The 18,205-nt window shown below is 36.1% G+C and overlaps 2 protein-coding genes across 2 annotated transcripts; both read right to left on the reverse strand.

Moving 5' to 3' along the window:
* Nucleotides 1–1,905: 1,905 nt before the first annotated feature.
* LOC21396598 (tetraspanin-6) lies at nucleotides 1,906–4,846 on the reverse strand. The gene is made up of 3 exons (XM_024167702.1): nucleotides 4,148–4,846; nucleotides 3,074–3,390; nucleotides 1,906–1,982 (listed from the first exon to the last, which is right to left on the reverse strand). The coding sequence occupies exons 1-3, from the start codon at nucleotides 4,637–4,639 to the stop codon at nucleotides 1,943–1,945; spliced, it is 849 nt and encodes a 282-aa protein (XP_024023470.1). The 5' UTR covers nucleotides 4,640–4,846; the 3' UTR covers nucleotides 1,906–1,942.
* Nucleotides 4,847–7,524: 2,678 nt separating this feature from the next.
* On the reverse strand, nucleotides 7,525–17,973 carry LOC112092209 (serine carboxypeptidase-like 27). The gene is made up of 10 exons (XM_024167704.1): nucleotides 17,184–17,973; nucleotides 17,006–17,101; nucleotides 16,766–16,858; nucleotides 16,537–16,622; nucleotides 16,122–16,382; nucleotides 10,675–10,802; nucleotides 10,500–10,595; nucleotides 9,445–9,550; nucleotides 8,021–8,156; nucleotides 7,525–7,938 (listed from the first exon to the last, which is right to left on the reverse strand). The coding sequence occupies exons 1-10, from the start codon at nucleotides 17,554–17,556 to the stop codon at nucleotides 7,853–7,855; spliced, it is 1,461 nt and encodes a 486-aa protein (XP_024023472.1). The 5' UTR covers nucleotides 17,557–17,973; the 3' UTR covers nucleotides 7,525–7,852.
* Nucleotides 17,974–18,205: the final 232 nt, after the last annotated feature.

Below are 18,205 nucleotides of genomic sequence, written 5' to 3' on the forward strand. Positions count from 1 at the left end.
ACAAAAAAAAAAAAAAAAAAAAAAAAAAAAAAAGAAAATCCATCTTTTTAATTACAAAAAACAGCAAAAGAAATGCTCAGAAAGAAGGTGCCCCGGAGAGCTTCAGTTCTACTGCCCATGCATTGCATACACTTTAAAAATAAAAAATAAATAAAAAAAAAATCTGTCCTTTTTCTGGGGAACAGTGATCTTAGCATAGCAGCTAATTAATTAAGACTGGGAAAGAAATTGATAAAAGATAACAAAGGTTCTTGATCAGCTAATAAAGCTGCTCTCTTTTGTCATGCCACCATCTCCACCTGTGGAGAAATAAATAAATAAATAAACCAAAAAGAATAGAGTGAGAATTAGCAAAAGACTCTTCAACTGACCAATAATGTATGTCTAGGTAAAACTTTTAGAATGTTCACTTTACTTTGGATGCATCAAAAACGTTAAAACAACCCTAGCTTTGCTCACCAACCCATGTTAGATACAAACATTCTAATTTTCTTAGTAGGGTATGGTATGTTTATTAACGTTGTATGTTTTTTAATGTTAGAATTGATCGAAATCATATTAAAGTGAAAAAGTATAATTGACATGTACACCAGACATATCAGAGAATCTCTAAAAAACATAAGGAAAAACAGAGCATAACACATCAAAACTCTTGCAAGTACTCTGTAAGAAGTAGTGAATATTTTTTGGTATACAAGAGGTAGTGAAGTGAATATATCACTTATAAAGTGGCACAATGCAATATGGGGCCCACACACTCAATTAATGCTTGGGGATTAAAACACTGTTTATGGTCATTTAATTTAGCAACGAAAAATAGTAAGTATAATCAATAGTGTTCATGACCTTACTAGATTTTCAATCAATTACAAATTTCAATATTATAAAAACGAGAAGTCTTAATATGTAACCCTATGAATATGTTGTCGATTATAATTACTAGATCGTAAAATTACTAACAATAATCATGAAACGACTCTATAACTGAGCATTGTATTGTCACCAGTAACGGATTTAAATACAGCTCAGTAAGGGCTATCACCTCAACTCAAATTTTTTTGAAAAAAATATTACCTTTAAAATTTTAAAATTTTACACTTAAACTCTTACTGAATAATATATGCCCCTACTAAAATAATTTGTTTAAAAAAATTTAGTGTACGCCCCTACTTAAGTGAAAGGCTGACTCTGCCACTGATTGTTACCACCACATACAGTGAAACAAAATATTGCTACAAAGCCAAAATATAAAGTTGGGTATAGGTTTGTTTGTGATAGATTAATGGATTTAGCCTACTTGTCTATCAATCTAATATCATAATTAATTCCCTGAAAGATCAGCTAAGGAGTTATTATTATTACCAAATTTAATAAAACCACTTTGCTTTTACGGAGATTTAGCAATATACTAAGCAAGTTTTTGCTATGACTAGACTAAAGCATATTTGCGATGACCACTTTGTTTTTTTTTTTTTTTTTTTTCTTCCTTTTTTTTCCTTTTTTTCCCCTTTTTTTTTTTTTTTTTTTTTTTTTTGAGGTAGAGAGACCTCTACGAATCATGATGATCCGACAATAGCTCTATATATTTCATATTTGTTGTAGTGTAATATAGTCGTAATTGTTGTTGGCTGTGTTTGCTCTTGTTAGGTTAACTGTAACATAGCAACATAAACATTTGGTTTATTGTTGATGCAAAAGTAAAACCCCCATTTCTATATATGAAAGGTTTCTAGGATCATTTTTCAGATTTTTCTACTTAAATTGGTCTTGTTTAGTGAAAGTATTTATGTACTTGTGTTTTCACTAAATAAAAGACGGGTATCTTCATGTTTGTTTACTGCCTTGAGAGGATATATATATATATATATATATCTTAGCATAGCAGCTAATTAATTAAGACTGGGAAAGAAATTGATAAAAGATAACAAAGGCTCTTGATCAGCTAATAAAGCTGCTCTCTTTTGTCATGCCACCATCTCCACCTGTGGAGAAATAAAAAAATAAAAAAATAAACCAAAAAGAATAGAGTGAGAATTAGCGAAAGACTCTTCAACTGACCAATAATGTATGTCTAGGTAAAACTTTTACAATGTTCACTTTACTTTGGATGCATCAAAAACGTTAAAACAACCCTAGCTTTGCTCACCAACCCATGTTAGATACAAACATTCTAATTTTCTTAGTAGGGTATGGTATGTTTATTAACGTTGTATGTTTTTTAATGTTAGAATTGATCGAAATCATATTAAAGTGAAAAAGTATAATTGACATGTACACCAGACATATCAGAGAATCTCTAAAAAACATAAGGAAAAACAGAGCATAACACATCAAAACTCTTGCAAGTACTCTGTAAGAAGTAGTGAATATTTTTTGGTATACAAGAGGTAGTGAAGTGAATATATCACTTATAAAGTGGCACAATGCAATATGGGGCCCACACACTCAATTAATGCTTGGGGATTAAAACACTGTTTATGGTCATTTAATTTAGCAACGAAAAATAGTAAGTATAATCAATAGTGTTCATGACCTTACTAGATTTTCAATCAATTACAAATTTCAATATTATAAAAACGAGAAGTCTTAATATGTAACCCTATGAATATGTTGTCGATTATAATTACTAGATCGTAAAATTACTAACAATAATCATGAAACGACTCTATAACTGAGCATTGTATTGTCACCAGTAACGGATTTAAATACAGCTCAATAAGGACTATCACCTCAACTCAAATTTTTTTGAAAAAAATATTACCTTTAAAATTTTAAAATTTTACACTTAAACTCTTACTGAAATAATATATGCCCCCACTAAAATAATTTGTTTAAAAAAATTTAGTGTACGCCCCTACTTAAGTGAAAGGCTGACTCTGCCACTGATTGTTACCACCACATACAGTGAAACAAAATATTTATCTAAGATCTCACACTGTTACGCGACAATTTAATATACTGCTACCACTAGTAGGATGATTGCAATAGTTGTTGTGATGAATAACATTTTCCTAATGAATCGAGTGAAAATTGAGGCAAAAAGAAAATTAATATGCTCTAAAGTAAGACTCACCAGTAGTAGTCCCATCTGGGTCGGACCCTCTTCATCCGGTTTTCGCCATACGGGTAATCCGTTTCGGCTCTTTTGGTGTTCTGAAAAGCACAACACCCAATTGAATAGATGCCAATGAGAATCACAAGCATGATAATGTTGAGGACAGAGAGTTTGTGCCAATCTCTCCTGATGTCTTCAAGAACTCCAGCTTTGCAAGAATCACACTCGTAGCATAGCAAATTCGGAGCGTTGTTCCAGCGATAGCAGTCGGGGTCTTGTGCCACCGTTGTGGCCATGTTGTAGTTGCATGTTGTTGGTGGCTTGCAACAACCAGACTACAAAAATATCGCAATATGAATTAGTTAATTTTTTTTTCTTTTTTCACTTTACAAATTTGGCTAAGGAGCTAATTATATGCTACACAAAAGTAAAATTTGGAAGAAAAAGAAAAGGTTAAGTTTGAAATATACTTTAGTTATTACTACTGTAAACAAATAGCTACAAAAAAAAAAAAAAAAAAAAAAAAAAAAAAAAAAAAGGGAAAAAGAAAAAAAAAAAAAAAAAAAAAAAAAAAAAAAAAAGAATGGCAGAAGGTAACGTTGGGTTTGTGAGAGAATAGAATTAGCCTAACTTGTCTATCGATTTAATGTTATCATTACAATTATACTTTGCAAACTCAGCTAAAGAAATTAGGTCTCACGCAAGAAAAAAGATCAAAAAAGTAGAAAAACAAGGACAAAAAAAGAAAAGGAAAGGAAGCCTAAAATTCTGTGTTTATATGTACACAAAACACACTCAGTTTGCTTTCTTTCCCTTTTTCTTTTGAAACGGAAAATTTTCTTCAGGAAAATATACTAAGTTTTGCATGTAAAATACTAACATAGTTTTATTGCGCATGCAAAAGCTAAAAGTAACCTTAGATCCATACCAAAAATTACACACCCACAATTCAAAAGCTTTCTTTTTCTTCTTTACTTTGTTTAAACAATCTAATTAATTAGCAGTTCATATCTTTTCACTTCCATAACAAGAACCTTAATTATCAAACAACAAACCCTTCAAATCAAAAAATCAACTCTAAAAAATAATCACCTGTATAGGAGTCATATCCCTCTCAAGATAATCCAGAGTTGTCCACGTGGCAAGCTTGGCACAAGTATTGGACCCCAGAATACAGCTCCTAATAGTACTCCAATACCTTGGGTCCTTGATCCTGTTCCTCAGCCATGGCGAGTAATCCTCGAGGCGGTATTCCCGGTACATTCTCCCGGGGACCTCGACACCACCCCCTTTGCCGGTAACAACGAACCCGAAGACAGTCAACCCCAGGAAGGTCGCTATGAGGAATAGCATGACGACGAGGTACACCCACAAGGCCCATGCGACGTGAAAACACGCGCCGATGAAGCCTGCAAGGGAGATGATGAGGACGACAAAGCCGACGACGAGGAGCGGCGTCTGGAGGAAGCTCTCGCAGGTGGTGCTGCTCCTCGCCAACCATAGGCCTCCGCCGATGATGGGGATTGAGGCCAAGAGGGTAAAAAGGTTCAAGAACCCTATTACAGTGTTGCTAAAACGGTACATTATTGCTTGTTACGTTTTGTTTTTGTTTTTTTTTTCCTCTATCTCTCTCTCTGTGTTTTGTGGTTTATGTTATTCTTTCTCTTGCTATGATTCTTCTATCTATTTTTATTTTATATTCTTTGTGGAGGGTTTTGTGAAGCTTTTGTGTTTCTCTTTTTAAGTGAGGGGTTGCTCCTTTGCTTTTCTCATGCAGCTTGGAAATTCGGAATGTGTTGATCGCCTTTTCTCATTTCTTGCTTTTTCCTATGTTGATCATAACTTTTTAGTTAAGTGAGTGAGGATTAAGAAGAGTAAAGGCCCATTTAGTTCACTGATTCGAATTTTTAATTCGAGTTTATATGTGATTTTATGTAAAAGCTTTTTATTGTAACAAAAAAGTTAGATATGATTATTTCTAATATTTTTTTACTGTAACAAAACTCAAATTCTAAACTCGAATCGGTGAAATGAACATGACCTAATTAATTGCACTAATCTCAATTTCTTATTCACTAAGGAACTTCTTTTTAAAGTCGTATATTGACCGAAACACCCTTTTGTTATGGAACAATCTTGATGGAACATCTTATGAGTAAAGAATCAACAATCCTATTCATCTTTTACTGTTTTTATATAAATAATATACCGATGCAATTATATAAGTCATGGTTATGTTTTGTATATATAAGTTATGGTTGCAGGTATAGCTAGGGGTAATTTCATATGTAACTCTGGTTTAAAGTTTTAATATCTTATTTTTAAGATTTAAAAAAAAAGTTGTATAGAAAATTACATGATATATTAGAGGCAGACGGTTGAGAGAAAATGAGGCATTTCTAACGGCTTTTCAGGTTAAGCTAGGAGGGAACCCACTTGAAACTTCAATTCATGGACAATTACCGATGGAGATGATAGTGACAATTAAATTCTCGAATATGGTGCATTGTTCTAAAATTAGGGAGGGCAATTAGGATAGTCAATTCGATGATAGATACCTAACTATATATATTCTTTAACTAGCTCAACATATTCACCCTTATTTTCTTTCTTCTTTTTTCCGTAAGAAATTAGACAGTAGGATGAATTTGCAAGCGCAAGAATAAGGTGTAAAAGTCGCCAAAGTTCCGGAATTTTTTTTTAAAATTGCGCTCTTTCCAAATATTAAAAATCAATGCTGGTAAATTATTTTCAACCGCTAAATCTGCATGAGCTAATCATGTCCCAAATATGGTATCGACAAAAAGTTTGATCATCAAATAGTAGCAAGCTCAAAAACTGAATGCATTATATACAGTGCTGAAAAAGAATTTTCCTTAGTCAAGAGATGATCAGGTTTATCTTATGAGAAAGCAGCCTCAAGAATAAAGAGGCATCAGTTTAATGGTGCATAGTCCAAGGCAAGCAAAGAACAACAGGCATTTTGGTAACTACAAAATGTGTGTGAAGGAGATTGCTTTTGGAGAATGGACCCCATTTATGGGCTTCTTTTTCAAGCATTATTAGGACCTGGATTACAATCTTTTTTTGCAGGAATAGAATATATGTCTTGCCTTCTTCCTTATCTCATCATAATACTAGTTTAATGCTTTTCTTTGATTCCTTTACGGCTCCACTACTTATTTCCAATTAATTTCTTAATCTCCACCAAGTTTTTCAATTCTTTTCCAACCCCAATAATACGCACAAAATAATTAGCAAGTTGTTATTATATAATGGCCACAACTTTCTAGAAAAGATATCAAACTGTTTTTCTTCTTATTTTTTTTTTCATTCCATTCTCACCATAGCAGCTGAATCAACTAAAGGCGTGCAGTCAAGTCAAGCAAAGTCACTGTTCGCGTTTGGTAAAGTAGTTATTCTCTGAAAGCATTGTCCTTGATCATTGAACAAGAACTCTTTTTCTGCATTAGAATTTTGTTAGCAACAGTCAATGCCTCTGATTCATTTGATCAAATGAAATGAAATTAGCCTGATCCGACCGCTAAGAAGTATTATCGTAACATCGTATTTTCTCGGAATACGAACACTATATCTCAAATGTGTTTTTTTTTTAATGCTTGTAGTTTATATCTTAAATGTTGCCTGAGATGAATGAATAACCAAGAACAAGTGGGAAAAAAAACAATGAAATTCACTTATCTTACCTAATTGTGTAGAAAAAAAATGGGAAATGATAGCAACAAGCAATATAATTCAGACAACGATACTAGCAGGACTGATCATCATACAACACGAGGCTGCAAACCGCTCGAGTAAATTGGCTTGCATTCTATTAGCTCCGGTGATCATCATTGTTGATTGCAAAAATTATTTTCAAAGAATAATATTAAAACACCAATTCTAATCCTAACTTTTTGATATCAAGTGACGTGATATGTAAGTCGTAATTCTTTTATTTTTAGGTATTTAAAGATAAAATATTACCTCCTGAATCAATAACAGAAGATTGCATCTCGCAATGAAAAAATGACAACTGTTTTCATGTATGTCGGTACAAAAAAGATGATAATAGAGCTAGTAAGCACTACTATAGAGCTGGTAACCATAGCACTACTATAGAGCTGGTAACCTGTTATAACCCTTGAGTAAAACTCATCCCCGAAAACTACCTTGTAGGGAGAGGATGGCCAAATAGTTATAAACCCACATGCTAAGCCCATATTTTAGCAATGTGAGACTCAATCAGGATCTTAACATTCCACCACGCTTCCGACACCGACGTCCACGGCGGCCCACTCTGGATGGCCCACTCTGGCCTTTCCAGGTCGCCCCTTCCGCAACGTGGGCCTGAGGAGGGCATGCTCTGATACCAATTGATATAACCCTTAGGTAGAACTCATCCCCGAAAACTAACTTGTAGGGAGAGGATGGCTAAATAGTTATAAACCCACATGCTAAGCCCATACTTTAACAATGTATAACTCAACCAGGATCCTAACATAACTATAGCACTACTGCCTCTCGAATTTAATTGTTACTCTATGGCCACAGCACACAGGTAAAAATGAGAGCAGATTGGAACTGCTATAAAGAATAGGTTCCACAGGAACAATTACACTTTCAGTTTCACTTATTATGACAATATAAATCTTGCCCTCCTTCCACCAAATAGAAGCCTATAAATAATTATTTCCCTGCAACCTTTTTACATCCTATAAATGCAAAATATAAACTCTAACTATAACTAATTCCTGCAGTCTCCTCATACAGGAGATCCAGAAAGCAGTCTGCAGACTAAAACTGTAAAGCGGCACTGCTCGGGGCAAGAATGGAGCAACACTCGAGAGGAATGCTTCTCTTATTTAGTCTTTTCCCTGCCACTGTATACAAACAGTTGTAAAAATTCTATACTATTCGGCTTATTCATCAAGAATGAGTGAATAAGATTTTAACGTCATTAACTTGGCATGGGCTTGTTCTCCAAAAATGATTGGAAAAGAATAAATGCCTGACGAGGGCGATGAAGAGGAACCTCGTGTCCTGCTCCGGTTATCGTAACAAATGTCAGCCCTTTGTATACTTGGCTCCAGCCACCAACCTGTATAACAAAAAGATAAGAGTTTGTAAGGAGATGAATTTTTTCTAATAATAACGGTCTGTTTCACCAACATCACATGGTTTCAGAATTAACATGTCAAATAGAATGGTGTAATGTTTTTCGTAATTAACATGTCAAATAGAATGGTTTAGTCAGCAATCTGAGTCATGGTTCTTGACTTGTCATACACCAAACTCCTACATTTGAAGCAGAAAGAACACACCCAAAATAAAATGTTTTTAAGTGTACAATACGTGAATCAAAATGTTATCAAGTCAGTACAAGATAATTTAATATTTGTAATGCTGAGATGGAGTGCCTTGGCACCATGGTGGGAGCACTTGCATTTGCACCCAAGGTCCAGGGTTCGAATCCCGGAAACGGCCTCTACTTCGGGAGGTAAGGTCGCGTACATATGGGATTGAGCTTTCCCCCGAGCCTGTCATAGTACGGGAACCTCTTTGGCACTAGGGTCCGCCTTTTAATGCTGAGATGGAGTGCAGCTTTTCTCAAAGAGTAGTACAAGGTATCACAACATTATCCCAACTTTTTAATACCAACCAATGTGACAATGAGTTGTCATGTTTTCACTAGTACATGTAGGGCTTGTTTGGTTAATGGATTCAAATCAGGCGGTTTGAATCATAATTTAAATTTTTAAAATTTTTGTGAGAGAACCTTGTAGCATAACTTTTTAAATCTAAATTTTTGTGAGAAAAAATACCGTAGCAAAACTTTGAACCAGGACAAGCCCGTAGCTTTAAATATTAATTGACGTGGCAATTTTTTGAACACCTATTACCAATAAAATAATTACAAATCACATGCCATGTAGATTGGTGTTCAAAAGATGGAATAAGAGTTGGTGTCCCTAGCGTTATCCTTATCTAAATATAACAAACAACAATTTTTCCTCACCCTAAAAGTGGCCCACAAGGGTACTGTAGATATGGAAAAGCTGTTCTCCTTTTAAAAGTGTAATGGCTCCCAGTAACAATAATCACTCTCTCAAATTTCCATTCTTCTATTAATGATCTGAATATGCTGCAGATTGAGACTAGAGGATTCTAATTTTAGCAGGATACATGACAAAATGATACAATAAAGGTATCCTTGCACAATATTAAAGGTGCATATTTTGCTACAAAAGGTATTGCAAAAAAAAAAAAAACAAAAACAAAAACAAACAAAAAGATACCCTGCCACTACACTTCATACAATCAAAACAAAAAAGATAAAGAGACAAAGTGCATATTCAAGGTAATGATATCTCTTTTGGAGTACTTACCTTGCCATTTTCGTACCATGGGTGCCAGTTGGTAACAGTTGGTAGCTTCAGAGCATCTATGGAGTATCTTGTTGCAGTCACTGGAACTACTGCATCAGTGTCTCCACTGGACAAGAGACATGAAAAGCCATGTTTCAGATAAAGGAAAATAACCCCTGTTTGAAAAGAAATCACTGCGCAACGCTAGCATGCACCAATAGGGAGAAATAACTGTTTTCTAACAATAATGTCCAACTCCCTTTTTTTTTTCCCCCCCTTTTTGAATTCGTATAAGAATCCAGAATTACTCTTTTACTCTTCTATCTTCTTGTGATATTGAATTAGGAGTGCCCCTGTACCCGTATAGGTGTATACCGACCTAATAACAAATGCAGCCATATCTGCTGAGAATGGCCCTTCAATGTTTAGTATGGGATAATTCCAGTTTCAAGGAATACCGTTTGACATGTTTTCTCGACGTAGCACTACTCCATTTCTACTTTTATCTTTTGGCTAACTCTTCCCTATCAAATCACTCTGCTGCTTCCAAGAAAATTACCACGGTCATGGCCATCTTAATATGCTTGGTGGGCAAATTTCTAGGTGGAGTATAATTATGGAATGGTTCATATTATGTCCCTAATCAACAGGACTACATGAAAAGTAGCGCCGTGGTTTGGTAAGTGTTACTCATTACAAGTTACCACTGACCAGGCTTGAACATAGGACAACATTGAAAGACAAAGGCTTTTGCTGCTAGCGATTAGCATGGTAATTCTGGTCATCCTACTGTTGACATGGAGGAAGAAAGTGTTGATTGCTCATAATTGACAAAATCTAAACTTGTTAAAACAGTTACAGCATGGTGAAACCTATGAGAAGTTCTTTTCTAGATTGTGCTGAAAAGACAAAACGCAAACTACGTACGGAAGCCACAAAAATAAGAATGGATTGTCCCATCATAAATACTGCTTACAACTGTATACGACCAAGTTCCTCAAGAAAAAAATAATTGAGGTGTGTATCGAATAGGGAGGAAGGAATGAAGGCAATGTCAGGAGGAAAAAGTAACCTACCTGAATACCCATATTTTGAGACCAGCCGCAATGAGTTCTTTATAAATGGGAAGCATAGATAGTGGAGAATCTGCCCAGTAGTTTCCCACAATATCACTGTGAAAGAAAGATTATCATTTACAATAGTGATATAAGACATAAAGAGAATTATCCAAGATACAGAACCAAAAGTTACCTGCATGTTTTCCATGGATAAGGAAGCCTAGTTACATTGGCATGAAATGCCTCCTGAACTTCTGGAAGATTAAAGTATACGTTGGAATACCTCTCAGTACAGGGATCGTATGCTCTGGACATCCATGGCTGCGTTTGGGAAAAAAAAATGGTGAGGAAACTATTTAGTTAAACAGAAGGTTAGCTTGCTTATGCATTGTCAACAACAACAACAACAACAACAACAACAAGCCTTAATCCCAACTTAATTGGGATCGGCTATATGGATTTCACTTTTTCAGATGGCTCTGTTCGAAATTAAACTTTCCTGAAGGCCTAGATCTAGAATATCTTTCCTAACGACTTCGATCCACGTAATTCTTGGTCTACCCCTCCCTCTCCTAGTATTAGGTATAAGAATGCCCTCCCAAGCACGAACTGGTGCTTCTAGCGGTCTACGTTGGACATGCCCGAACCACCTCAAGCGGTCTTCGCGCACCTTATCTTCTATTGGTGTTACACCTACTTTACTATGAATAACTTCATTTCTCATGCGATCTATTCTCGTATGACCACTCATCCATCTTAACATACGCATTTCTGCCACTCATCTTAGATTTATGTTGTCTCTTAATGGCCCAACATTCACTATCATATAACATAGCTGGGCGGATTACAGTCCTATAGAACTTTCCTTTCAACTTAATAGGCATCTTGCCATCACATAAAACTCCCGTAGCATTCTTCCACTTAACCCACTCTGCCTTAATCCTATGTTGAATATCCTCTTCTATATTTCCTTCGTACTGCACTATAGACCCAAGGTACCTAAACTTCCTAGAAGCCCCAATCTCCATACCATTTAAATAAATTTCATCACTCTGATTACTTGAATTACTAAACCTACAATGCATGTATTCAGTTTTCGTCCTACCTAACTTAAATCCCTTTGTCTCGAGAGTCTGTCTCCACAGTTCTAACTTACGGTTAACTCCTTCCCTATGTTCATCAACTAAAACTATATCATCCGCAAAAAGCATACACCAAGGAACTCTATCTTGGATTTTTCTTGTCAACTCATCCATCACGATGATGAAAAGATAAGGACTAAGAGCAGATCCTTGATGAAGGCCGATCCGAATGGAAAACTCTGCCGTGTAGCCTTCAGCAGTTCTCATACTCGTGACCACCCCATCGTACATGTCCTTAATTACCTTAATATACCTCACATGCACTCCTCTCTTTTCTAACACCCACCATAAAACTTCCCTCGGCACCCTATCATATGCCTTTTCTAAATCTATAAAGACCATATGTAGGTCCGTCTTGGCTTCTCTGCACCTTTCTATCAGCATCCTAAGAAGAAAAATGGCTTCCGTGGTTGATCTGCCTGACATGAAGCCAAATTGGTTACATGAGATGGTAGTTGTGGCCCTTAATCTCCTTTCGATAACTCTCTCCCAAAGTTTCATAGTGTGGCTTATTAACTTTATGCCCCTATACAATTTAGCACATCTCCTTTATTCTTGAAGATGGGGACAAGAATAATTTTCCTCCATACATCAGGCATATGCTTCTTCTTTAGTATCTCATTAAAAAGCTTAGTGAGCCACACAATTCCAGCATCTCCTAACGCCATCCAAACCTCTATTGGAATATCATCTAGCCCACATGCCTTCCCCTTTTTCATCTTCCGCAATACAGTTTTAACTTCCGAGACTCTGATTCCTCTTATATACATCACATTAGGTTCTCCTTGTGACCTAAGATTGTCAAACTCTATCGCATGATCATTGTCGGTAAATTAGGGATTAGAATAAGGAATAAGCATAATCCGGGTATGATTAGCTGTACACCGGATATTAAGAAAGAAAAATATTAGAGGATAGTTGACTTTTCTGTTTTCTTATTTTACAGATTTTGTTCCTTAGTTTAGGGAAGAGATTCGGCCTCCTTGGCCTATATAATCCCTGTACGTTTTTCTCTGAAATAAGACAAAGAATAAAGATTATTCTTCTCCTTGTCTAATTCTTACATGGTATCAGAGCGGGAGGTCCTGAATTCAAACCCTCGTAATTGCACTCTTTATCCCCATATAAATTGTCATAATGTGTTGGGTCTTTAATATATTTCAGGCTTAAATATTCACGTGTTGGGCTTTCCAATTAATTTACCCACACGATTGCCCATTGTCCAGCCCACACATGAGGGAGTGTTAAAGTATAAAACTATTGTTGGCCCACCTCCTAACAGCTTAACCTTTTGGGATGGATTGGTAAACTAACAATCATCATTATAAAGTTTCTCAAAGTAACTCCTCCACCTTTTCCTAATGTCTTTATATCTTGTCAGAACCTGATCCGTATCATCCTTAACACACCTCACATGATTTAGGTCTTGACACTTCCTTTCTCTTATCTTAGTTAGTTTATATATATCATTCTCTCCTTCTCTAGTCCCAAGTTTCCTATATACCTCATCTAAGTAAGTAGAACGAGCCTTACCAACTGCTCGCTTAGCTTCTTTCTTCGCTTCTTTGTGCTTATTAAAAGTTGCAACATCCTTATGCTTTGGTAAATCTCTATATAAATCCCTATTGGTCCTAATAGCCTTTTGAACTTCCTCACTCCACCACCAGGTTTCTTTCCCAGAGGGGCCTTTACCTCTAGATTCCCCTAGTACCTCCTTTGCCACTTTCCTAATGCAGCTGGTCATGGCATCCCACATAGTATTTACATCACCTACATATGACCAAGTAGCCTCATCTAACTACTTCTCTTTAAAGGCCAATTGCTTTATTCCCTTCAAATGCCACCAACGAGTTCGTGGGAGGTGGTTTATCTTAATCCTTCTATAGCAAAACTTAATGCTCACATCTAAGATCACTAACCTATGTCGGGTGGCTAGTACTTCTCCAGGAATTACTTTACAATTCTTACATAGAGAACGATCTCTATACCTGGTGAGAAAATAATCTATCTGGCTTAAGTTCCTTCCATTCTTAAAAGTTATCAAGTGAGAATCTCTTTTCTTAAAAACTGTGTTTGTTATGATAAAATCATGTCCTAACGCAAATTCCAAAATAGATTTCCCTTCTTCGTTTCGAGCTCCAAAACCAAAACCACCATGGATCCTTTCGAAGTTTTCCCTATCCTTACCAACATGCCCATTGAAATCTCCTCCAATGAAAATGCTATCCTCATTGCCTATACGACACACTATGTCATTCGTGTCTTCTCAGAACTTGACTTTAGTTTCCACATCCAATCCTATTTGTGGAGCGTAAGCACTAATTACATAGATGGACTTATTTCCTAGTACCAATTTGAGCATAATAATTCTATCCCCTATTCGCTTAATCTCAACTACGTCATCCTTCACAGTTTTGTCCACTAGAATACCAACTCCATTGCGATTCCTTTCCCAACCTGTATACCATAACTTGTGTACTAAATTTTCAATCTCCTTACTTTCTCTCCTGTCCACTTCGTTTCCTGTAAGCATAAAATGTTAATTCTTCTTCTTACCATAACATATGCTAACTCCATAGATTTACCAGTTAAAGAACCTACATTCCAACTACCTAAACAAATTTTCCTTTTATGGGCTAGCTCTGCCCCTTGCACACGTCCATGAATGTGCAAGGAGCACACTGACACTGTCAACAATTATCAAAAATATATAAATAAATCATTTATGCATTGTCTAAGTCTAGAACTATAAGAAGCACACTGATACATGAGTAGATATGCAATAGAGTGAAGCAATATGATTCACTCAGACGAATTAAGCTGGTAAGCCAATAAAGTGCTTTTCTCCCTTGTTCCAGGTGGCTTGGGGCTTATGGTGCTTCCTCTGCGGCTTGTCGTGCTTTAAAAAGGCAAAAAGCGCAAAAAAGCGCAAAAAGCTTACCATTATTAAGGAAATCTATACAAGGATTTTCTCCCTTTTATTTCCTAATGTGATATTGCACCAAGCATCGTCGTGCAATTATGATTGAAAAGATTAAGAAAGGGGGACATTTTAATTCGAAATAATTAAAACCTTGATTATATTTGAGAAAGATACACTATAATTAGGAAAGCCCACGCAATTTACATATATCCATATACTAGTTTTTCAACAGAGAGAGAGAAGAAACAAATAAAAGAAAGGAGAGGATTTAACAAGACAAGTCAACATCCCAACAACGTTGGCACCTGCTCATGAATCGAGCATCCAATGTCACCCTGATTTTATTAAAACAGAGAAGAGAAATTAAAAACAATATGTTCAAGAGGAATAATAACCATCTGAAACTACAGCCAAGTAACAAAAAAATAAATAAATAAATAACCTAAAGAAGAGAGAGAAAAAGATGATATCTAAGGGTGAACACCTTAGGGGGGAAAATGTTTCATTTAAAATCTCACCGAGCAAAACCCAGTGGGACAAAAACTTAGCGAGGGAAAATGATACCGCATGTATCAGTAAGCAGAACCTTAAACAGGAATCAAACTTGAGTGGATCAGTTTATTCGAAAATTCATTCGAGAGCAAACTGCATCAAAGATCAATAAAGCAACAAATGACTAAAATGAACCATAACATTTAACTTCTTTTATTTTCCAGTTCTTATATACAAGAGATACGATTCTATAAAAGCTTGCTCTCGTTTTTACAGAATTTTCTGACAATATTATTACACAACCTTTATGCTTTTTTGCTTTTTGCATTAAGAAAACTAAAGGTCACTGCTAACTGTTGGTGAACCTTCCAGTCAATCAAACACATCTTCTTATCCATAATGATTATAAAGATTAGTTCACAAGCATGTGAGAAAAAGAGGGAAAGGAAAGAAGTTGGAAGACCAATAATCAACTTCTCAGATTGCATATGGGAAATGACATTCACTACCATCTCGAGTACCCAAGTGAACAATAATTTCTTGGAGTCCCACTCCCACCTAAAAGCTAGTTAAAGAGAAGATTTAAAGATATTTCAAAGGAGGGATACACTTTTTTCTTTCTTCTTTTTTACTAGTAGTGGTCCAAAACATAAATACCACATTAAACATAAGTAATCACTATCATTTGGAGACAACTAAGATAAGGCAAGCTTTTTTAATGAATCTCTTTATACATTTGAAGAAAGAGAAAAACAGCATATGCCTTCTTCAGTCCAACTTTAAGTATTTGTTTCCCGGGAATAACTCTAAACCAATTTGCAAATTCAAAGCCTATAAATACTTAGCAAGCTCCGTTAATTGTGAGCACGTGGCACCATTAATGGAATGTATCATGAACTATAAAATCATGCCAGACCGCCAGAGGAACAACACGGGGCTTCTTAGAATAAATTCGCAATATTTAGAGTATGAAGCTCATTATACTTCCAAATCTCTTGACATTAATGAAAACTTACAACATCTTTGTGACAAAATTTAAAGGGTTCAGTGGTTTTCTAAAAGAAAGGTTTCATGAGGACTTACATAATGACCCCTTAAGTTGCGGTTTAGCGATCCAGTTTTATTGCAAGGCCTTGTGAAAATGCTATACGGATCGATGTTTCCCTGCTCCCTCTCAGCAACAACAAGAGCACTCATACAGTCCAATGATGGATGCTGTGAGGATCCAGACTCACAGACCTTTCGTAGCACTCGGTAGGTAGAATCAGAGATCAAGCCGTGGGTCCACCAGTACTCAAATGTCCCAATAAAATCATGGTAATCATCAGTCACAGCATTTCCCACCTACCAGACAGAAATGGAACAAGAAAAGAAGTTGACCCAGTTTTAGTAGTCAATCATTGCCTAACTTTGGAAATAGAAACTCATACACTAATAGCCCTCGGAAATCTTTAATTTGCATCTCACCCCAAAATTCTTGTACAGCCTACATCCTTACCAGAAATCCCTTGAAATTGATTACAGGATTCTGAATTCCCTTGTTTCCTTCGTAAATAAGTTGAGATAGTTGAGGAACAAAATGACCTAAAAAGAGTGAAGATTTGAAAATTTTCTCTCATCATTATCATATCAAGAAATCAGAAACTACACAACTTCCACCATTACAGTTGAAGTTCAATAACTAATATTAGAGGCTAAAAACAGGTTAAGGTACAAATATTCGGTACCTGCATAACTTTCTCCAGCAATATAGAAATCTCTGTGCTTGTATTGTGGGAACCTCTCAAACCAATGTAGAAGAAATATGTATGCATCTTGCGCTACAAAAGCACAAAAACCCAGATGCCAAAAGCACCAAACAATGTCAAAGTCAACCCCATTGTCTAAACAACATAACACATCCTCATCATCCATGAATCTTCCAGATCAAGCAAGAAAACTGAGATCACTCAACATTTCAACTATACCTGTTCTCTGGTCACCTACAGTGTACAAATCCGATGTCGTATTGGAGTATGAAAAGCCAACACCAGCTGGAGACTCAAGGAACAACAAATTCGCCACTGCCCAGAAAACAAAAACCAATGACAACTAAAAAAACAAACATTTTTCTTTTTTAAGAACAAAAAACAAAGTTCCACATACCATTGTTCCAAGAATAAGGATTTAAGTAAAGGGTCTTCCCATCAGGCCTAATGCGGAAAGGTCCAATCTCCTCCGCCGCTCCATAAGCGACGGAGGAGCAACCGGGTCCACCATTGAGCCACAAAACGAGTGGCCTTGACTCGGGTCTCCGACTCACCGGCGACTCGGTGAGCCAGTAAAACAATGCTCTACCAGATTTTCTATTGACAGTGACATAACCAGAGTATTGATTGAACCCCACGTTCTTGGGTTGTCCAGGCAATTCAATGATCCCGTCTTTCTCTTGATCTTGATATGAATCATCACCAAAACAAGCTCCTAATAAAAGAAGAGAAAAAAGGCAAAGCAAAGAAAAGGAATTGATATGACCCATTAGGCAACGAGTGGAGATGAGCAAAACCCAGAAGCTCAAATCTCAAAACAAGTCTGGGTTTGCAAAGAATGATTGATTGAATGAATGAATGAAAAAGTATTTAAGAAAGAGATATGGCTAAGAGGTATTTCATTGGTCAATTTATTCAATCCCAATAATTGTGCTTAGTTGTTGTTGTGTGGTAAGGTAAGGTAAGGTATGTGTGAATGGTTTGAAGCCTAGAAAAGCCATAAATTTGTTTATACATTTTTGTACAAATTTTTATGCGTTTGACGTCTTTCAGGCAATTGACCGAACAGGTGGGGTGCGAGGACGCACATGGGTTTGCCCCCAGATTTCCAAGCTGCCGCTAGCCTGCATTTAACATCCAAAAAAAACAAAATATTTGGGAGGTTTTGAATAAATCTGGACCTGCCAGCCAAAAGAGGAAGGCGGTGAGAGTTCTTAAAATATAGAAATATAAAATAAATGTATACATAATGACGATGGTTATATAATAATGGTATAATAGTGATAATGTAAGCAAGGAGTAGCAGGCAGAAGCATTGGCTGTTAAACTTAACGACTGTTGTGTCTGGTAGTCTGGTTGAGGTGGTGGCCCACCCCAATTAAAATTTTAACTCCGGAGAAAGAGGAACCAGCTTACGTA

The sequence above is a fragment of the Morus notabilis genome, unplaced genomic scaffold, assembly GCF_000414095.1.
Source record: "Morus notabilis unplaced genomic scaffold, ASM41409v2 Scaffold1412, whole genome shotgun sequence".
NCBI lineage: Eukaryota > Viridiplantae > Streptophyta > Magnoliopsida > Rosales > Moraceae > Morus > Morus notabilis.